At 50.1% G+C, this 22,727-nt stretch overlaps 1 protein-coding gene across 1 annotated transcript in view; it reads left to right on the plus strand.

Moving 5' to 3' along the window:
- Positions 1-22,727, plus strand: part of ITGB5 (integrin subunit beta 5) — a 112,867-nt gene that overhangs the window by 76,737 nt on the left and 13,403 nt on the right. Inside the window, exon 10 of the mRNA XM_040250287.1 lies at positions 6,055-6,484. Coding sequence (XP_040106221.1) covers positions 6,055-6,484 — 430 coding nt within the window. The remainder of the gene's footprint in view (positions 1-6,054; positions 6,485-22,727) is intronic.

A 22,727-nucleotide genomic window follows, 5' to 3' on the forward strand; every position in this document is an offset into this window, starting at 1 on the left:
ACCCCACTGGGTTCCCTGTAAAGTGAAAGTGAAGTCGCTCAGTCGTGTCCGACCCTCAACAACCCCATGGACTGCAGCCTCCCAGGCTGCTCCGTCCATGGGATTTTCCAGGCAAGAGTACTGGAGTGGGGTGCCATTGCCTGTAAGGAAGGTAGTTATTCACGTTGACAGATGAGCAACACACAGAGTTCAGTCAGTTCCCCAAGTAAGCAGCCAGTAAGTAGCAGAGCAGAAGTCCAAGGCTCAGACCTTCTGGCTCTGACACCAACACCAGTGCTCCTCCCTACCCGCCTCCATCTTCCCTTGGCATTAGCTGCCCATCACTGTTCCATCATACCTGTCGCACCTGTCCAGAGGGCTCGCCTCAGAGTGTGATCTCAAGGGCCAGCCTCTAGCAAGGGAGTACCTCCCCACGTGCTCTGCACAGCTCCTGTGGCTCAGTGCTGCCAGGCACCCTGAGATGTGAGATCACCCACAGACGGGCAGTGGACTTGCGACCGTCTCCTGAGTCCCCTCACTGCTCGTAGCATCCTGACCGTGGGGATGGTGACACGAGCTGCCGTTTCCTGGGGATTTATAATGCACTCCATGCTGTGCTCAGGCTTTGCCTCCAGGTCTCTGCTGCTTGCAGCCCCTGGGTCAGGTGGACATTCCTTCTCCATTTTATGTGAGAAAGACTGAGACTCCGGGGTGGGCTTGTGGGGTGGCGCTGAGGGGCTTGCTGGAAGTCTGACTGCTGGTGAGCACGCACGCTAGGAGACAGCTGCAGCCACTGGTGCTGCAGTCCGTGTTCTTCCCCTTAAACCTTGTGCACTTTGGAAAGTTTCAGAGACCCAAAAGTTGTTATCATCACCACTTTCATGTTGTCACTCTAGTGTACAGATCTTGTTTCTGCTAGGACACCTCAGCAAGATAGGAACGTTGTCCAGAAGATAGGACAGGCTTCTAAGCGGCATTTTTTTTTGTTTTTCACAAACATGAACAATCTCAGATGTATTGGGATGGTTTCAGGAGCATCTGAAGCAAAAGAAGGAAGGGTGCTTCTCCCACGCTCTCCACAGCGTTTCTATGCCAGCAGGTGAGCCGGAGCCTCCCTTGGGCTCCGAGGGGCCGTGACCCTGTTGAGACAGCGGCCCGAAGGCAGGCCTCCCATACTGGCCCCCCGTTTCCTCTCTCTGTCCGAGAGGGTACAGTCATGTGGCCCCTGGCGTTGCCACCAGGGCTGCTAGGTTTTGCTTTCTGTGGATGGAGACAGGCTGGCACAGAGCAGCGGCCACTCACCCATCATAACCGGACAGAGTGCTGCTGGCCAGGCATCCAGAGGTGGGCTCCTTGAGGGCCCTGGAGGCAGCGGAGGACAGAACCCAGGGCAGAATGGAAAGGTGGGGCCCTTGTTCAGAAGTAACTTCAGATAGCAGAGTATTACACCTAAGCATGGGTCATTCTGAGTGTGGAGTCCACCATGCTGGTGTGGCAGAGAAACTGGGGGCCTCCCCTCAGCCCCTGTTTTGCTCATGGAGCCCCAAGGAAAAAAGGCCCCTCATCATAGGGGCCACCATTTCAGCTGAGGCTCAGAGTTTTCCAGACATAGAAGAAGGTTTGGGAGGCCCCATTAGTGGTGAGTCCATGAGGGTATTGCCCTTTTGTAGGTGGGAAGCAGCTGAGGGGAGTGGGCTGGGGACGGAGGGGAGAGTGGCAGGGACAGAGGCAGGATCGGGCCGACTGGGAGGACGAACGTTCCAATATGGTGTCTGGCTGTTATTCGGCAGGTGTTTTCTGTTCCTTAGCACCACAAGCTGGGAGGGCTGTGGGCAAGTCAGGAAACAGCGAGGAGGTAGGCAGGGGCACAGGGCACAGCGGAGAGGCGCTGGGTCTCAGCTGGAGAAGAGTTGTTAGGGAGCGCAGACGGACTATCGCTACCATCACGTGCGTCTCCGGGCCTGGCCTGTGGATAAGGATGTGACCCGTGGGTTGGGGGGAGCCGTGGGACAGCTGGGTTCAAGCGGCTTCCGTGTGGGTCTCGCCTCTGTAACCAGAATTTCCTGCAGGGGTTGGATGGTCAGGCAGCAGCTCTGTGGTTCCTTCCAACCAGAGGCTGTGGTTCCCTGACTGTCCTGTGTCCTCTGGGCAAGGGGTCTGTTCAGAAAAGAAGCAGGTCGTAGGGTTGTTGTTATTCAGTTGCTAAGTTGTGTCCGACTCTTTGCCACCCCATGGACTGCAGCCCATCAGGCTTCCCTGTCCTTCACTGTCTCCCAGAGTTTGCTCAGACTCATGTCCATTGAGTAGATGGCACTGTCCAACCAATATCATCTTCTGTCGCTGACTTCTCCTCGTGCCCTCTCCTCCTGCCCTTAGTCTCTCCCAGCATCGGGGTCTTTTCCAATGAGACGGCTCTTTGCATCAGGTGGCCAAAGTATTGGAGCTTCAGTATCCGTCTTTCCAATGAAGAGTCAGGGTTGATTTCCTCTAGGAGGTGTAGGGGGTGAGGGACAAAGGTTGTCCTCAGAGAAATAATCCTTAAATGAAATTTTGAAGTCCCAAATCTAGTGATTTCCATTTTTTCCTCCCAACACTAACCAAGGCTGATTGAGTGGGCCAGGCTGCTGGAAGTTGGTTTTCTCATGAACTGGCTTTGACACATCAGTATGCAAGTGGCCTGCTGTGCGGCCAGCACTAATGCCTGGTACAAAGGACCCTGTGAGCCCTGTCACAGGCTTCCCACGGCGTCCCCTCTACTGTCCCCTCCCCTGGGGCTCTCCACCTCGTGTCCGTGCCCGTTGTCTCAGTGAGCTCCTAGTAGCCATGGCATCTGCACAGCCTGGATTTGGTGGGCCTGGGTGGGGGTTGGGCAGCCCTTGGGAAAGGATGAATCAGGCCAGCAGCCCCAAGGGGGGAACCAGGAGCATCTCAATGAGGTTCAGAGGAAGGGCTGCTGTGCCCGTGACCATCCTCTGGAACCTCAGAGTGGGAAACAGAGTCTCCAGAACTGGGGGCCTTCACCATCAGTCCACAGTGGTCGCAGAAGAGGAGCTTCATTCCGGCCACCTGACAGGCTCGCTGGATTCTTTCCTGATCCCTCAGGGAAATGGACTCTGAGGGGAGGGGTGGCAGAACAGATTGACTCTCTGTTCCCAACGTGTTTTTTATAGCATTCCTGTGCCCAGCAGGACCTGAAACTTGGTGGCTGAAACTGAGCCATTTTCTGGTTATCAGATGGCCAGTCAGACATTAGGCCGCATGGGCCCTGACAGTGAGGGCCTTGGTTAGACCAGAGCTTGGCTGGGGAGGGCCAGCGGGACCTGCTGAGAAGCCAGGCCTTCCTGCTCCTCCAGCCAGGCAGCCTGTGCAGACAGCAGGTGAGCATTTCTGAATCCTGGGTGGTTGGCTGCCAGCACTCATTGAGGGTCTTCACCTTTCCACTTCTTCCTGGTAAGTCCCAGGAGATTTAATCCCCTCTCTTGCTGCTTAATTCCATGATGTAGGCAAGTTTTCCTGGGGGAAGGTTATGCTCACAGATGGACACTACCCACAGTCTTGCAATAATTAAATGCCTTGGACTCTTGGTCCAGGCTGTTTGTAACTTTTTTCATTTCTGACCCCCAGCTGCCTTTGCAGGGAGCAGAGCTTTCCATTTACCAAGTCCAGCAAAGTTGTTCCCCTGGGAAGCACTAGGCTTATGTCTGAGCCTCAGAGGGAGATTTGTTCACCTCCACGTTCTTGATGCCCTTGGCACCTTGGTCAGGTACAGCCTCCTTGTCCTTCCATCTGCATTCAGCTTACACCCAGCCCAAGGCTGGAAGATTTAAAGAAACCTCTGGTCACCACCTGGGGGGCTCCCCACCTATGGTCCCTGTGTGAGCTGGGCCTCTCCCTCTGAGTCCAGCTCTGGACACTGGACGCCTGCCTCATTCTCTCCCTCTAGGAGGTGATGTGCCAAGGGGAGCACAGGCCTAGCCCCACCCCTCCCCAGCTGTGTGAGCATCACTAAGCCCCCTGAGCCCACCAACCAACCCCGCTTTCTCTTAGGACGTGTAAATGAGATGCGCATGGAAATACCAAGCACGGTGCCTGGTGCGTGTAGTACTCAGCAGCTGGTAACCGTTAGGCAGATTGCAGTATCCTGGGTGGGTCCCCATCTTACTTCCTTGCCTGGAGAGCCCCACCGTACCTGAGGGCCTTGGAACTTACTCTTGAATTTGCTTTTGTCAGTCTTTCCCTCTGCCCCTCCCACTGCCCGTGTGGAAGTGGGGGTGGGCTAGTCCCAACTCGCTGCAGCTGGCTTGGTCCCGCCAGCTTCCTGACCTGGCTCGTGGCCATTGTCCTCAACTCCCTTGTCCGGCAGCATGTCCTGTGACACCCCTTCCCCAGTGCTGACTCCTGCTGTCTTGTTACCAGCAGGACCCTCTCCAGGGCCTGGGGCGCTGGCTCTCCTGCTCAGTCTCACACACGCCCGCTCCCACCCTGGGGGTCCCTAGGTGTCACGGAATCTGAGGGGAGGCCTTTTAGAGTTAGTAATGATCCCAAAGTAAAAGGGATCCATAGAATGTGTAGAGAAAGATATTTTACGAGTTTTCCAAAAATATACCTAAAGAGTACCCAGTAAAGCAGGTTATTGATGACGTTTTAAAAAAATCAGTTCTTTTCCAACCCAGATAGTAGAATTAACAACAACAGTAGCTAAAAGTGGTTCCTAACTTGTTTTGAGCTTCCAGAATGTTCTGAGGAGCCTTTTGAAAAAGAGAGACCTCTGGGCCAGGCAGTGGGTCAGTTTCTGGAGTGGGTCCAGGCCTCTGTCCATTTAAGGGAGAAGGACTCAGGGTGTTGTCTGGTCAGGTGTGCCGGCTGCCTGTCTGGAGATTTCTGCAGTGCCATGCGTGGAGGGCAGTGCGAGATGGTTCTCACCACACAGCGTGAGAGGGGGAGTGGTGTCATGCTTGACTTCCTGGGAGAATCACAGCGAGCAGTGTCTTTCCCTTCCTCACATCCCAGCCGTGTGGGCGGCTAACAGACACCTTTCCTCCCTGTGATCTGCCATCAAGGTCCACTTTCCTACCTGTTTCCATGGCAACTCATAAGCAGCCCAGGAGCTGGCAACATGTTTTGCATGCTTTGTTTAATAAGAAAAAGTCTGTCCACATGTATCCCTGGTGACTCAGATGGTAACGAATCTGCCTGCAATGCAGGAGACCTGATTTTGATCCCTGGGTGAGAAAGATTCCCTGGAGAAAGGAATGGCTACCCACTCCGGTATTCTTGCCTGGAGAATCCCCAGAAGAGCCTGGTGGGCTACAGTCCATGGTGTGGCAAAGAGTTGGACATGACTGAGCGACTAACCCTCTCACTTTTTCTTTCACTTCTAAATATAACCTCAGGGCCGTGGGCTGATTGTGAAAGACTCAGTTGTGGGCGCCATGCAGAGAGAAACTGGGACGAAGGGAGGCTCAGGTGTGTCTGTGAGGAGACGGCTAAGCTGGAAGGGACCCAGGGGTCCTCTGTCCCTTCTCCAGCAGGGGAGGAGGCACCTCTGTGGAAGAGTAGGCAGCTGCCAGGGCTGCTGGACCCCAGGGCCCCGGGTGGTCAGGGAGCATGTCTAGCTTGGCTCAGACAAAGTGCCTGGTAAATTGTTGAATGTTTTGTTGACTTTCAAAATGGAGATGGGGAGAGGATAGGATAGAAATGAAAAGAAAGGGGAGAAAGAGAACCATGTAACCTTGAGTGAATCTTTCTACCTTCCTGTGGAAGCCTTATTCCTCCAGGATGTGAGGATTCAAAGAGATAACATTAACGAACCAAGCACGATGCCTGTCAGATGCTGGTGCCTGAACACACCCTTACTGGGTAAAGGGAAGGGCTTGCTGACTTGGGGCCTCATCCTCCTCGGGTGGCTGGAGTGGCCTCCCTGCATGTGGGCAGGGGCCAGATTTGATCCCAGCTCTGCACTGAGGACCTTGGAGGAACTGTGCTCGGGCCCCTGGGTGATGGGGAGGCCAGTACAGGGAGCAGGAGGCCCAGTCGCGCCACGGCCACAACATCCCCTCTCTTTCTCCTGCCCAGGTGTCCTTTGAAGTGTCGGTGGAGGCCCGGAGCTGCCCCGGCAAACACGCACAGCACACGTTCACCCTGCGGCCCGTGGGCTTCCGGGACAGCCTGGAGGTGGGGGTCACCTACAACTGCAGGTGTGGCTGCAGCGCGGGGCTGGAGCCCGACAGCATCAGGTGCAGCAGCAATGGGACTTACATCTGCGGCCTGTGTGAGTGCAACCCCGGCTACCTGGGTACCCGGTGCGAGTGCCAGGAAGGGGAGAGCCAGAGCGGGTACCAGAACCTGTGCCGGGAGGCGGAGGGCAAGCCACTATGCAGCGGGCGCGGCCAGTGCAGCTGCAACCAGTGCTCCTGCTTCGAGAGCGAGTTTGGCAAGATCTACGGGTCCTTCTGCGAGTGCGACAACTTCTCCTGCGCCAGGAACAAAGGTGTCCTCTGCTCAGGTAGGTGCCCCCGCAAGCACTGTTGCTCTGAGCCAAAGCATGCCTTTTACTGATTGCCATGGTACTGCTGGGAGCAAGCGAGGGCCAGCCTTGTAGGTGGCACCAGCATGTTGAATACAAAACCAAGAGACAGCGCTGCTGCGTTATCTGAGGGACTCTCAGGGTTGGCGGGGTCTGCCGTGCGTCCTTCAGGATTTACCCACACAGCATTCCTGACTTATAGAGGATCAGCTTCTTCTTGATCACCCTGGGGACAGGAGCTCCCTGGGGATGGTAGTGATTATTCCTTTATTAGACATCCATTCATCGCCTATGGGCTTCCCTGGTGGCTCGGCTGGTAAAGAATCTGCCTGCAATGTGGGAGACCTGGGTTCAATCCCTCGGTTGGGAAGATCCCCTGGAGAAGGGAACAGCTACCCACTCCAGTGTTCCTGGCCTGGAGAATTCCATGAACTATACAATCCATGAGGTAGCAAAGAGTCGGACACAAGTGAGCAACTTTCACTTATCATCTCCTATGGCTGCTCTAACAAGTTTCCATAGACTTAGTGGCTTAAAACAACCCAAGTTTATTCCATTCCAGTTCTGGATGTCAAAAGTCTGAAGTGGGTGTTATTTGGCCAAAATCCAGGTGTCGTCAGGGCTGCGTTCCTTCTTGAAGTTCTAAGGGAGAATCTGTTCCTGGCCCTCTCCAACTTCCAGAAACCCATCTGCATTCCTTGGCTTGTGGCACCTTCCTCTGTTTTCACAGTCAGCAGTGTAACATCCTCACATCTCTCTCGGACCTCTGTTTTGTGCTAATGCTCTTTGCTTCCCCCTTATAAGGAGCCCTGCAATAGCATTGGACCCACCGGATAGTCCAGACCAGTCTCCCCATCTCAGGATCTCTGACTTAATCACATCTGCAGGGTCCCTTCTGCCCTGTAAAGTAACACTGATACAAGTTCCAGGGATTAGGCTCTGCATATCTTCGAGGGCCATCCTTCTGCCTCCCACAGGTATGATTTGAAAGTTTTCTTTTATATCAAACAGAAAATTGTTTCTCAGTCACTTCCACCAGTGGGTCACATTTTAGGCTTCCCTTTTCCATATGGCAACCTGCTAAAACATCTGAGAACTTCTTTGTGTTTCTCTGTTCTCTTTTCTTTTTTAATTTTCAAAATATTAAATTTTTTGTTCTCTTTTCTTAACCCAAACCAGATACCAGGTCTCTTCCTGCTTTGAGGCTCTTGTCATTTTGTTAAGCATGCTTCTCAGAATCAGGCAGGTTATTTGTCATCTGGGTAACAGGGGCTCAGCCCCAGGTTCAACTAACATTTGCTTCCTGTGACCTGAACTTTCCACTTTCATAAACACCTGCTAACAACACTCACCTTTTCTTTTCTATTAAACAATCGCATTACCCTGTTGAACTTGATTTTAACTTGACTACCAAAAGTTGAAGATTAATATTTGAATGAACTACTGTAGCAAAGCCAAGTTTCTGTTGTGTCACATCTGAGCACTTAAGTTTTTGAATCTAAGCATAGGACTTTACGTGGATTACAGTTAAATGGAAGTTTGGCAGTTCCCATTCTGGGAGTGGCCCTCTGGAGAAACACTGTGTCTTTTAACATGTCTCTTAAGGGTCAGTCTGTCCAACACCAGGCCACCTGCAGATGGAGTAAGCAGCACGGTTTTGGGCAAGATTATAGTTTCTTCTGCTACCTCTTATTCTTTTATATGTTCTGTTGCTTCCAGGATCCCTTCTTTGTGAATGGTCTTCCGGTGGTGAAGTGTTGATTTAGAAGGAACATGGAGTGTGGCAGGGAAGGTGAAGCACAAAAATGTGAAGGAAATCAGATCATAGAAATCATCTGTCCCTGTGGGAGGAGCAACCCCCCTTCTGTCCACAGGAGAAACAAGAGCAGACGGTAGCACAGGGGAGGATAAGCCAGTGAGGTCTCTGGGGCCGACCACGCTGTGAGACACATACATGGGTGTGACATGCTCAAAATTGGAAATGTTCTAGAAAGTGCAGGATGTATGGTGTCATAGAAGAGTCAGCTGGCTGATAGGGTCTGGATTTGTTGTGCTCAACAGGCAACAGGGATCCGCTCTTCCCGATGGGTTGGATGGTTCCGCTGCATCAGCAGAAAAGTGCTTAGGATCAGGCAGGCCTGGGCCTGAATCCAGCACCACCACGGGCTGCTTGTGTCCCTTTGGGCACAGAACTTTGGTGAGCAGTAAGAGAACGTGTGTAAGCACCCAGCACATTGCCTTGCTGAGCACCAGCTCCTCTAAGAATCAGTGCCACACCCTCCTGGGAGCTGTAGCCGTTCCCAGTGTGTGTCTGGGGCCACCTTCCCCATGAGTCCCACGTGGCAGGATGGACAGACTACCACCATAGACACTCTAAGATATCTGACTGTGTCTGTAATTGGCTTTCAGCAGTTTAAAAAAAAAAAAACAAATTAGCAAGTATTATCATGGAATGCTGTCCTTTCCCCTCAAGTGCCAAAAATGTGCCTGTGGGAGACTCTCACATGTCCCTGAGTGAGGAAGCGGGAGGTTAGAGATGCCTTTGGGGCTCCTGCCTGTGTGGTATGTTGAGTCACTAACTCCTCTGGGTTGCTGAGCTGGATGGCTTCTGTTCCCTCATAGGAAAATTTGAAAAATACAGGGGGCGTCTATGGATGTGTGGTCAGTCTGAGCCGTCTGTCTCCTTCTTGGTGACCAGGATTAATTTGGACCATCTGGTGAAGCAGACAAGAAACTTCTTTTACCCTCTGTGTCCTCAGTCAAGAGAATGACTCCAGCTAGCTGGAGGACTATTCTTAGGTCTAGAATATTCTGAAGGGAAAGAAAGCGTTCATTATTCCAGCATTCTTACTTTAAGAGGTCTCCCGTCTAAACTTTTTTGTAAATGTGTATGTGTATGCAATTTTGTATCTTGCTTTTTTTTCTTATATCCTAAGAAGCACCTGAAGTTGAATTATTTGAACACAGCAATGATTAGAAGAACATTTGGCTGTCTTTCCACTGCATCTCCAATTAGCCGCCTCTACCCCTTCACTTTCTGGCTCAGACGGTAAAGAATCCCCGTGCAATGCAGGAGACGTGGGTTCAATCCCTGGGTCGGGAAGATCCCCTGGAGAAGGAAATGGCAACCCAGTCCAGTATTCTTGCCTGGGAAATCCCAGACAGAGGAGCCTAGCGGGCTACAGTCTATGGGGTTGTAAGAGTTGGACCCAACTTAGCAACTAAACCACCACCCCTTCACTTCGAAAGCAACAGCTAGTTGAAGCTATCCAAGTCTTCCTGGAGACAGTAGTTTGTGAGGTCAGGAGGTATGGGTGATGTGAGGTCATCCAGGAAGGATGCCCAGCTCCAGGCAGGACCCATTCGCATGCGTGCAACCCTGCCTGCCCGTCCGTGTAGCGCCCAGCTCCTCATTGCTTGTCTCACAAGCACTCCAGCTTGTTCAGGAGGCAGCAGTGGGTGGGTGAGGGGTCCACCCCCAATTCCTTGTCCCCAAGGTCAGCTTGGGGCTCCTGCTCTGAAATTGAGTCCTTTGGTTTCAAGCTCTCAGATCACTGTTATGTTTGGGGTTTTGTGGGGGAGAAGTCTTATTTCTCAACAGCCGTTCTGGTCTTGAAGATGCTGACTCAGAGACTCACAAGCAGCTGACTTCAGCCTTCTCTCAGCCCTTCCCTCTGCAGCCAGGCCTGTGGGGGCCATGAGGTTGTAATCCACCTTCAGACAGGGCCTGAGGCAGAGCCAGGCCAGAGCCGGCGGGGACATCCTGGAGAAGTTCTTCCACTTCTCCCTGGTCTTTTCACCTGTAAGAGGCTTCTGGTCCTTACCCCCAACCAAGACATAGGACCGAGGGTCAGGCAAGAGGTTACAGGTTTGAGATGTGTTATACATCACAAAAGTTAGTAGTGAAGGAGACCCAACTAAGGTCTGGAAGCAATGGAACATCTTGGTCATTACTTTTGTGACACACTGTCATGGGAATGTTTGTGGATCCAGGGCTGCTGTTTCTCCCTCTGGCTTCTAGAGGCAAAATAACTCAGAGTGCTTTTGTCCACAGACCATTCCTGTGAGTACAGAGAGAGCCACGGGGCCATTGTGAGGATTTCTGTTCCTTTGAGTCTTCTTAAGTGTTGACCCTTCAGAATCCCTCTGTTAATGGAACATGTGGACATGGTCTATTTAGTTGTTTTCAATGTAATTAAAGGTTATTGTGCAAACTTTGTTATTCTTTGCTGGTTTCTGTACCCAAACAGTGCATTTTCTGGGATTTGAGTTACTCTGCTATGGTAAGCTGTTGAAATCATCCCAACCCTAGTGCTTTCAGCAATCTCTGTTCTTAAAATGCCTGCACTGCTTAGTTGCTCAGTAGTGTCCGACTCTTTGAGACCCCATGGACTGTAGCCCACCAGTCCATAGGATTCTGCAGGCAAGAATACTGGAATGGGTTGCCATGCCCTCCTCCAGGGGATCTTCCCAACCCAGGGATCGAACCTAGGTCTCCCTCCTTGTAGATGGATTCTTTACTGTCTGAGCCACCAGGGAAGCATGCACTGGGATATGTGGAATAATTTACTGAAAGCTTACTTCTTGGGTTTCATATATTGAGAAAATTTATATCAAATAGGATATAGAATTTTGAACAGAATGCTTTTGGTCTTGTGATTGTAAGATCCTAGAAGTATATCTAAGTATTTTACTTCATATTTTACTTCATCTAATAGGTTATTTGGCCAATTAAGGCAAGTAGAGGTCAAGGGGCAATTGCATTATTTTTCCAGACATAAAAAAATGGAGAGTTGCGTCATTCTGAGTGGCCAGAGCCAGCCTCCAAACAGAGAATCCTGGTCTGGGCTGATGGTTTCCAGAAGATTTCACAAGGTTGTGTTAAACCTCTTCTGTTAAAAGCACCTCTGACATTATGGCCTACTTCTAGACTTATTGATTCTTGCCAAATGAAACACCTCCCATGGCAACAGTTATCCGGATATGTTTATAAAAATGCTTCTCCCTCTGTTTATACTATTTTCTTTAGAAATATAATTTTCACACTCAGAGTAAGTATCCTAGTGGCCATCTCTGGAGCTGTGGTCCCAGCTCTACCTTCTGTCACTGCATTGCAATTTCACATTCCATAAGTGACTTATAGGATCTTCTAGAATGTGGTTCCATGACAGAGGCCTCAAAAAGTACCTTTTGAATGAACCCAGATTTGACATATTTAATTTCTCAAGAAGAAAGGGGCTCTTGGTGAGATTACTACCACTGCATGCCTCAGGTGGGAGAGCCTAGAAAATTCTTCACATCTTTTCATGTGTATTAGTCTCTATTACATTTCTTGATGGTTACCTGGATGCTTTTTGCAAATACAAGGAGGCACCATATGTGAGTGTGAAAATTCCATCCATATCTTGCTCATGTTCATTTGAATAAACAGCAAGGTACCAAAGTGTAGGGCTTAGTCAGTCATATAAGCAAATGATGTCCGTTTCAGACTGGCCAGGTGAAGCAGATGAGCTGGACTGCTCAGCTCTGGAGTCATCCAGCATCTGGCAGCCTGAGGCTGGAGAAAGCTCTTTCAGAAACTGTCGTGTTATAAGTATCAGATCTTAGTGCAGCTGGAGACACTGAGGCAGTGATATGTCACTGAGGTTGTTTCGTTTTAGGTAGAGGGCTGCATTCATCTCATTGAGGAGTTCACTGAGCATTCCTCACGTGCCAGGTTTTATACCGGGTGCCAGGGGTACAGAGTTGGAATTGCTCACGGTATTGAATTAATTTTTAAATGTGTGTTGTCACTAGAATTTTCCACTCCTCAGAAATTTTCTGGGTTAGAGGAATGAGGATATGAACCGCTTAAGCTTCTACCTTCACCATCCAGACTTGTGTGAGATGTTGAAAATTAAGCATGTTGGCAAGCCGTTTGGAGAACCTGCCTTGTTCCATGCTCTGGGCTATTGTTCCAACTCTGGGAATTGAGTTTTCTTACTGCCCTTCTCACTGCTCAGATCCCAGAAATATCTGAAGCAGCAATTTACCAGTGACTGTGAAAACTAGAGTAATCTGAACATTGGACCTCACCTTACTACCCTTGTCTCTCTACTTAGAAAGGGAAGTGTGCAGACAGGGAAGCCAGTGATGCGGACTCTGCACATGCTTTTGAACCTCAGGCCTAATCCAAGGTCATGGAATTTGGCTTGTGAAGGAAATAATGAAACTTTAATAACAAAGGAAAAGCCTAAGAAAACCATGAAAATGCCAAAGATAAAATCTTAGTCATGTATAGAATTGGGTGGCATTAACTTTTTGATATTATAGAATAACACATTTGGAAATTTTCCATTCTTAGTTAAGTTGAAAACAATGAGAGACCTCTGGTGACTAAAATAGGTATTCTTAGAGCTACTTTGGTTCTCTTTCTTCAGTGTTGAGCTGTCACTTTTGAGTTTGGTCCTGATTTTGGAAACTGTTACATAACTGATGGTAGGTCTCTGCTGCTCAGTGCTTTGGGTAGGGTGTGGCAGGATTGGATAGAGCCCTGTTTTCCTTTGGGGTAAGCGTTCTTGACTGTCAAACACTGACCTAAGAACTCCACCCAGATCCAAACTCTCCCTGCTGTCTGGAAGTTGCTCTAAGTGAGTTCAACCTCCTGAAATTTTGTGTCTTGTTAATGAAAGGTACTGGGGTCTGTTAGCCTGACTTGCATCAAAGCCATTCGACTGACACTGTGTTGTGGTAAAGGAAAGCACAGTGTTTATTGCAGGTGCCAAGCAAAGAGACTAGGCAGCTCATGCTGGAAAGACCCTTAACTCCCCAAGGACTTTCAGAGAAGAGTTCTTAAAGGCCACATTAGGGGTGATGGTTGCAGGGATCAGCTCGTGAGCATTCTTCTGATTAGCTTATGGTGAAGTAGTAGCATGAATTGTTTTTTGAATTTCAACTGGTCTGGGGCCTACCATCATCATGCAGTCAACTTCCTCTACTTGGTGGGGGCTTTAGTTTCTGCCAAACAACTCAGGGATATGACTCAGGATGTCAGTAGCCCTTGAGGAGGAGCTAAGGGTCCTTGACTTGGTTTTATGCCTAAGCTATTATTTTGCTTTTCTTGACTGCATTTCTTTGTTTCTGCATTTTCTCACTTCTCTGATTAAATTTTCTCTTTGGAACTTGGGAGAGGCCTCGGAGGAGGCTAAAGCTTTTCTACAAACAAGAGTCAGAGGACACAGGGCAGGAGGAAGGACTATCCCTGGAAGGCCCCTCGGACTTGTTGTCTTCTGGACATCTTCCTGAGCCCTTGCCTATTGCCCTCTGACCCAGAGGACAGGATCTCCTATCACCCTAGTCCACAAACCACAGCCCAAAAGTCTTGATCAGGTGACCCATCATCCTTAAGCTAAAGGAATATACTTCTCAGGTTGCTATTTTATGTTGTTTGACATTGCATGCAAGGAGAATCTACTTTAAGACACTTTTAGTATCTTGAGGAGTTTTTCCTTGGGAACACAGAGGCTAGTTTGTACTCTCCATAAGCAAGCATGAAATAGTAGGATTATTTGCATCTCCTGTGTTTCCTGCCACCACCGGACACACACACACAGTGGGTCAGCTGCCTATTACCTGCACTGACCGTTTGCATTGAGGGAAACTGAGGCCCAGAACCTGGACTAAATCACTTTATGATTCTTGGTTAGAGATTCAGACTTGGGGAACCTTGCAAGTAAATAGTTAACCTTGTTTCTACTGAATTTTGGTCATTTTGATTAGCTTGAGACCCTTCCCAAATCTCTCTATTACCAGTTCAGCCCTTCCTGCCACCACTCAAGCATGTAGCCCACAATTTTCCAAGTCTTCCCTAATAAGTGTGCTTTATTTTGGTCAAAATTTTAAGAAACATTTAGTCTGTTTTGTTCAGTGAGTTTTCTCTGGGTTGCATAAGGAGAGTGCACCCCAGGCTGAAGGACACGCATGGACCAGGAGCAGCCGAGGCGCCCGGTTTTATGACTGTTACTCGAGAGGCACACAGCGTTCCTCTTAGTAGCCAGTGAGTGTCTGGCTGTTGTTATTGATTAGACTGGACCCACTTTCCCTTAAATGAACCTTTGTTAGCCTGTTCTAATTTATAAAATGCTCTTGAGGTGAATGATCTCATTTGGTTGTTTTCCTCTACCAGGAGTTGTGGCTGTTACTGATCAGCCCTGTGGGGGAGACTGTGGCCGGGAAGATTGGCATGTTGGCCATGCTCCCCACTGGTGGTGGTTGGCCCAGAGCCTTGACCTAAGAAAAGCCCCCCTACCCTAACCCTCAGGGGATTCTCTTCTCTGGACAGCTGCTTCCTGCCATCTCATGGCTTGGCTGGGCTTCTGGCAGCCAGGCTTCAGTGTGGCCCACTCTTGTCACATGCCACACCGACTCTGTCCATTGAGAGGGCTGCTCCAGGCTCTGAACAGTGGCCAACTGAGGATGGAATATGGCACCTGTTCACCAGCCACAAGAACATGACAGCTTTCCAGGTTGAAAATAGTCACCCTCTTATCCTGTCGCAGTGACCAGAGGAAAGGGGAGGGAATTCACGTCTTCCCAGATGCGGTTGGCATTTCCCCACAAGTGCCTGCCAGGCAGATTGAGCAGATTAAGCCAAACTCGAGAAGTTGATCTGGGGCACCTCTGTTTCTTTTGGCTGCAGGCCTTCTGTTTTTCTTTCTGAGTCAGCATTCTTGGGGGCCTGTGAGGACTCTGGTTCATTGCATTCAGCTGATTACAGACAGACTCCTTTGGAACTGGAAAGGTGAGTTCAGTAAGGAACTTGGGATTTTCCATCTTCTCTCCATGGCCTGAATCTCCCTGTAATTGATAGAGTTGGGTCAGACACCAAGGCCTTTCCTTGGTGCCCTTGTGTGAAATGCAGCAGTAATAAGAGAGACTTGGCAGCTGGGCACCAGCATGGAGAAGTTGAATGCTAGAACCAGAAAGGCAACGACGTCCTTTGAGAGGGTTCTGCTGCCTTTGACAGTGGAGTCTTGACTTTCTAGCCAGTGAAAGTGAAAGTCGCTCAGTCATGTCTGACTCTTTGCAACCCTGTGGACTATACAGTCCATGGAATTCTCCAGGCCAGAATACTGCAGTGGGTAGCCTTTCCCTTCTCCAGGGGATCTTCCTAACCCAGGGATCAAACCCAGGTCTCCCACATTGTGAGCACATTCTTTACCTGCTGAGCCACAAGAGAAGCCCAAGAATACTGGAGTAGGTAGCCTATCCCTTCTCCAGAGGATCTTCCTGACCCAGGAATCAGACCGGGGTCTCCTGCATCACAGGCGGATTCTTTACCAACTGAGCTATCAGGGAAGCTCTTTCTAGCCAGAGCTATCATCTTTAAGTAATCTTGAGGTTTGGGAAAGCCTAGCTTAAAGCAGCAGCACCTTGTTTAGCAGTGGTTGCATTTTACTGCTCATATGCAGAATGCAGCATGCAGTCCAGCAGATGAGGGCAGAGGCTGAGGGGCTTGGCAGGGCCTCACCGATTGGGAAGCAGCATCAGCTGAGCTTGTCAGGGCTGGTTCATTGACACCAAGCCAAGGACAGAGGAGCAGCCGATCCTGGGACTGAGGATGCATCATTGTTCACATCTCCCAAGAGCCTTTTGCTGGAGAAATCTGAGCAATGTGCAGGCACAGTAGTGAGTGCAAAGCCTGTGACTTCTGCTTGATCACGGCCGTGTGTTGCCACAGGAAAGAGTTCCTAATTTTTATTTCTCGTGTTGCCCTGAAGTCTCTGTTTTTCTTGGGCATTTGTTGAGAATTTGAAATATCTCAAGAATCATGTTTAAACATCAATAATTACTCCTTTTCTAATTTCCAGTATCAGATATCTTCTCCAGGGTTTCAGGCTTGCCCTGATGGTGTTCACAGCCTCCAAGAGCCAAAACAACATATTCTGAGCATACACGGTGTACCTGACACCATGCTAGGCATTGGGCAAGCAAAAATGAAACACCACCTTTGATTTTGTATGGGTTTGCAGGCTAATGAGATGCGTCACATGGGGAAACAAATATATCTGTGTAATAAGTGATATATACTATACTCTCCCTGTTAACTAAGTATTCTAGTTGACTTAAGAATATGCTCAGGATTCTTTAAAGAAAAAAAAAATAGAGAAAGAGAAACCCTTAACCCCAACCCCCCTCACTGTGAGCTCCTCTCCTCCATACTCACAGCTGTATTCCTCAGAACATTTGTCTGCACCCACTGACTACACTAACTACCTCCTAGGCAGCCCTCACCTCAGTCCAGTTCGGATTCAGCCCCACGATTCCACCAGAACAGGTCTTCCAGGCCCCATATGGCTGTGTCCTGCTACGTCTAAGGCTTATCAGCCCTCGTCTTGAGCTGAATGTTGAATAGCAGCTGACCGCCTTTCAGTGCTGGGATTGTCTGCAGCACGGCTTAGCCATCTGCTCCTCTGGAGTGTCTCTCGGGCATTTCGCTGTGCCCATACCTTCAGTCACCCTTATGTTGCTCGGTTGCTCAGACCTGCTTCCACGCTTCTTAAATGCACCTCAGTCTCAGGACGTTTCAGACTGATTTCATGATCTTCTTCCCAGCTGTGGTTCTCTTCTGATTTTCCTTATCTCCCCCTTTTATTTATCCACATGTACAAGCCAGAAATCCGGAAATCGTCCTTTTTCCTACCATCTCCTCAACTCCTGCATTCCTTCTACTACCAAGTCTTGTCCTCTCTCCTCTTCTGTTTGAAATTCGTCTTCTCATCTGGGCTACCACTGTCCTAGTTCATCTACTCTCCATACTGCAACCAAAGTAGTTGTTTAAAAACAAATATATGCTGCAAATATATAAAAAAAAACAAATATATACTGCAGCCAAAGTAATTGTTTCAAAACAAAGATATGCTAAAGTTCAGCATGTTTCAGAAGCTTGGAGTGGTTTAGAATGGCCAGAACTTGGGGTGCCTGGGGGCACAGGGGCAGCTGAACAGACTCGAGAGGTAGGCCTCAAACAGCCTCGTATGTCGGGGGCACAAGTTTAAATGTGGAAGCTGTGCTTTCGGTGGTGAGGAGCTGTTGAAGAGTTTTAAGCAAAAGGGTGTCGTGACATAGTTGACAGTTTAGGGAAGTGATGGAGGAGGCCGCGTGGACACTGGCCTGGGGAAGGGGCAGACCATAGTGTGAGGACTCAACCAGGAGAAGGCCGCAGTGTCCCGCACTGCAGGGAGGCACTCAGCCTCCCTCTTGGGAAGGGAGGTTACTGTCCCGCCGTCTGGGGGCTACGGGCTAAATCCACGCTCCTCAGTCTAGCCCTCAGGCCCTCCTTCCTCCTCCTTCCTCTCGCCTTCTTTCCCTTCCTTCCCTTCTGTCTGTTTCTATACACACTTGCCTGCAGACACGTATGCCTACAAACACACAGGCAGACAAACAGACCCATGTCTCGCCCCTGGGTGCCATTCTCATCCACCTCTCCTTTTCAACTACTTCCCCTCCAGGCTGCCCACTCTCTCTATTCATCCTCACAAAGGAATGCATCCTATGTTTTGCACCCCAAATGCCTTCTGTCCTCTACTATTCCAAAACCTGTAGCTTAGCCTGGAGCCTGTCCCAGTCTCTCTCTGCCCTGACCTGAAATAGCAAGTGTCAGTGGTGGAGGGATGGGAGAGCCCACCTAGTTACCGCCCTTACTGTTCACATAGGAAAACAGAGGCCAGGAGTGATTTAATGATCAGTGATTAAAAGGGCCAGCCTTGGGCATGGGTCTGTTGCACATTTTTAAGCTATAAAATACCCTGGGTCACCTTGAACATTTATCCTGTGTGTTGTTCTAATTGTTATGACTTGGTCCTGACTAAGTCACGACTGGGCTGGAGAGGCAGTACATGTAGTGGTTAGGGCTCCAGAGTTAAACAAATGTGGTTCCAAACAGCTCTGACTCCTACCTGCTTTGTGACTTTGGATAAATTACGTGGCTTCTCTAGGCTTCATTTTCCATACTTGCAAAAATTAGGGTAATAATTATACCATCACACAGGGCAATTGGGACTATTAATGGGAACATTCAAATTAAGTGCTTAGAAAATGCCTGTCCTATTGTAAGTGCCCCCCAAAGTTTCTCTATTAAGAGATTTTAATGACTTGATGTCTCAGTGAATTAGAAATGTCTTAAAGGCAGTACGTGATACAGTTCCTGTAGTGCACGTTAACAGAGAATTCCCCCAATCCTGTGAGATAGACGAGCCACTGGACCTCTTTTATTGATGAAGAAGCTGGACCGCTGCCAGAGCCAGCAGGTGGCTGGGAGAGGTTGCACAGTAGGTAGCTCTGTCCAGAAGAAGCGCCCCCAGCTGAGGGGTTCCAAGTCGAGTGGCAGGGTAGGGCCGAGTGGGTCTCAGGAGACTCTCTAGAGCTGGCGTCCGGGTTGGTGTGGAGCAAGGAGCGCTGTGCTCTCTTTGGGAGGGGCAGCCCTTAGTTGGCAAGTTCTGCAGTCAGTAACTCATCCTTGGCAAGAGCCGGCTGTGTTTACAGGCTGGGGAAGAGCGTGGTGAGAAGGACACAACCCCTCAAGAGCAACTTCTCTCCTGTCCCTGGAGGTTCAGTTTCCTCTGAGGTGTCTGGAGCCAGGCCGAGACCGCTCACGCGGGAACTGAGGAGGTGTCCTCTGCATTTCCCTGTTCTCTGTTTTTTCCAGCAGCAAAAGCCAGTGCATGGAAGGGAACACAGACAGTGGGAGGGACCTTCCCATGGGGACCAGACTCACAACACGAGAACACTGGGCTGTTATGTAATCCTAACCTGCTCCTGGGCCAGGCGCCAGGGAGAGTGCCTCTCAGGAGGGTTTTCCCCTTCCCGGCCCCGGACACAGACACGGACCCTTTAGAAGCCTGTGTGTGTGTTTGACCACATGGAGGGCAGCCCAGATCTGGCTGTGGTTGCATGGAGACTGTGTGAGTGCCAGGATGTCTGTGACCATGCCCTTCTGCTGTTGTGTCCACAGGCTCAGAGAGTGGCTCTGAACACTGGCTGATGCTAAGGAGGGCAGGGCTGTGCGCTGTCTCTGGCTCAGCAGTGGCTTGGGATCTCCGAGTCACACAGACACCGGGGGACTGGAGGCACACAAAGCTCTGAGTTGCTTTTCCTGCTTTTTTTAAGACGGCTGTTTGAGAGTTCTAGAGGCTGTGCCCTGGGTGTCACCCAGAGGTGTCCACACTGCAGACAAGGCCTGACTTCTGTGGCAGGGAAATCACCCAGATGAGCAGAGGTTTTCCAGCCCACATCCCTTCTTGTTCTTTTCTCTCTTAACCACTTCCGGTTTACATGCTGCCTGTCCTGGGAAGAGTAGGAGAGAGAGGAGGGGGAGATGACAGGCAGACAGAGGGCTGTGGGAGGAGAAGCATTGGGGGCTGCTAGGGAGGCAGAAGGTAGAGTATATACTTGGTGAGAGAGGGATGCTGCCAGTGGGAGAGGAAGAGACGGGAGTGAGGGACGCACCCTTCCAGTCCAGGGAGCTGCACGCAGCCCTCCACTCCTCAGCCCGGAGAGGAAGAGCTGCAAGCTGATCAGCGAAGGAAGTGCAGTGCATTCCCAAGCTGAATGGAAACTATTTTGGGACCTGCTGTGGAGAGAGATGATTGTACCAGAAGCGTCTGACGTCTGTGGTGACCCTTGTTCCTGGGCTGGGCCAAGATGGGGAGAAGCCACCCACTTCTGTTTCTGCCCCGTCCCAGGCTGGCTTGCTCCTTCTTCCAGCCCCAGGGCTCTCATGCAAGTTCCCTGAGGTCACCCCAGGGGTCTCTTGGGTCTCTGCAGACGGGAGTCCAGCTGGGAGCCGAGGGCCACATACGCTCTGCCTTAGACGTCCTGCTGTCCCCTTCCTGCTGAGGCTGGAACCCCGCCCCCCACACCTGCACCCCCCAACTCACATACACAAAACAGGGCCTCCGGCACCATTGGGTGTCAGCCTCTACAGCAAAGCTCTGGGGTCCAGCGAGCAGTTCTATCAGACCCTGAGTGTTCTCTCTTTGGGCTGGATGTGGATTAAGTCACTTTCTGGGAGCTTCTAACTCTGGAAGTCTGTTTTCTTTTTTTTTTCTTGGCTGTACCATGCAGCTAACCAGATCTTAGTTCCCCAACCAGAGATTGAACCTGGGTCCCGGTGTTGAAAGCGCTGAGTCCTACCAAGCCTCCAAGAAATTCCCTAACTCTGGAAGTCTTTGATCCAAGCTCCCAGGAAGTGTTTCCTCTCCGAACCCTGAGATCATCTGCTCCAAGCTTCCCTTCCCTCACCCTCCCTTTATTTTGACAGTGACAACAATGATGAAGCTAGCTAGCATTAATTGAGCACTTTTGTCATTTAGTTGCTAAGTGTGTCTGACACTTTTGTGACCCCATGGACTGTAGCCCGCCAGGCTCCTCTGTCCATGGGATTTCCCAGGCAAGAATACTGGAGTGGGTTTCCATTTCCTTCTCCAGGGGATCTTCCCAACCCAGAGATCGAACCTGAGTCTCTTGCTTGGCAGGCAGAGTCTTTACCACTGACCCACCAGGGAAGCCCATGTGTTAAACACTAAGTGCTTTATACAGGTTAAGTGACTGAACTCATAACAGCAAGCCTACAAGGGAGGCATCTTTATTGGCCCTATTTTATTTTTTTAAAGAGTGTTCTAGATTTTATTTGAAGTTACAGTTTATTGAATTTTTATTTTTTGGCTATGCTGCATGGTGTAAATGCAGGATCTTAGTTTTCCAACCAAGGATGGAACCCATTCGCCATGCAGTGGAAGCACGGAGTTTTAACCACCGGACTGTCAGGGAAGCCCCTATTGGCCCTATTTTAAAGTGAAGAAACCGACATGCAGAGGGGTTAAACATCAGTTACTTCTGGCAAATAGCAGAATCAGGAGGCAACCCAGGCTCCCTGATTTCAGAAGCCACGTTAGCCACCACTCTACCTCCTCAGTTTCTGAATGTTCCCTGTATCCTTGCTCTGTTGCCCATCACCCATGTTCCGTGGTGTGTTTATTCCCCTTCACCCTTTGCCTCATGCAGGAATGTTCACCCCTCCTTTTCCTGGGGACAAGGGGCCTGGCTGTTTCCTATCTGAGTCAGTCACCCCTCGCCCGGCAGATCCTTGCTTTCCACTCCCTTGAACTCCCCCCCTTTGAAGTTGTGTCCTTCCATGGCACAATCCCATACTTCTTCTCATCCCTGTCTTCTGATCACAGTGCTGTGACAGCCGTCCAGAGCACTGATCCTTGCTTGCTCTGCTCCAAGGGCAGTCCTGTGTCAGCTGCTGCAGTAGGGGCTTGATTTGCAGTAGCATCAGTCTTTCTGACGACACTCCCATGAGGAAGGCATTGTCCTCATTGACAGAGAAGGACGTGATCATCGGTCAGGTTTAGGGATTTGCCCAAGGTGACATAGCCAGTGGTGCAGGATACACTTGAACATGGATCACATACTTGAACAAGTATGCTCAGCCCCCAGCCCTTCATGCAGCTGATCAGGGTTACCCTGAGCTCCTCCGGCCACAGCCCTCGCCCCAAGCTATTCGGTTTTCCTTCACCACTCCCCTCCACTTCCTCTCCACCTCAGTCTCTTTCTGCTGTGATCTCTTTAGAGTTTGTTCTTCCCTTGATCCTTACACTTGCCACCAGAGTTTCTCTTTTCTGTATCTTTCTCTTTAATCAAAAGGATGCTCAAATATCCCGTCTTTAAAATCCCCAACCTCTTTCCTCCCCATCTCTTCCTTTCCCTGAACATCCGGATCCCTTGTGGGAGCTGCCATGCTCTCTGCCTCACCACTGCCTCACCACTTTGTCGCTGGATCCCACCCTCACATCCCGCTGCACTGTAGAGTTTGCCCATGTTGGCCTTTGCAGAGCTCTGGTTCTGGCTGGGGCTTCCTCACAGGGCCCCCTCCCTCCTCTCCAGCAGCTCCTTCCTGCCCGCTTCCACAGCACCCCTGCCTCTGAATAGCCCGTATTCTACTTTATCAAGGGAGGCAGGGGGCTGCGTCTTGGCCCGAGGCCCACACAAGCACGGTTTTGCTGATGGAAAGCTGTTGAATTCTGTAGAGCTGAAATTCTGTATAAATAGACACATTTACAACTTCCTGTCCATTTAACTATCAATCATTCCAACAAAGGTACTAATAATAACTTGCACATGTAGCAATTCACAGCTTACAAAGTACTTTCACGTGCCCTTCAGTATCCCTATCTGTATG

Source organism: Oryx dammah, unplaced genomic scaffold, assembly GCF_014754425.2.
Source record: "Oryx dammah isolate SB20612 unplaced genomic scaffold, SCBI_Odam_1.1 HiC_scaffold_2, whole genome shotgun sequence".
NCBI lineage: Eukaryota > Metazoa > Chordata > Mammalia > Artiodactyla > Bovidae > Oryx > Oryx dammah.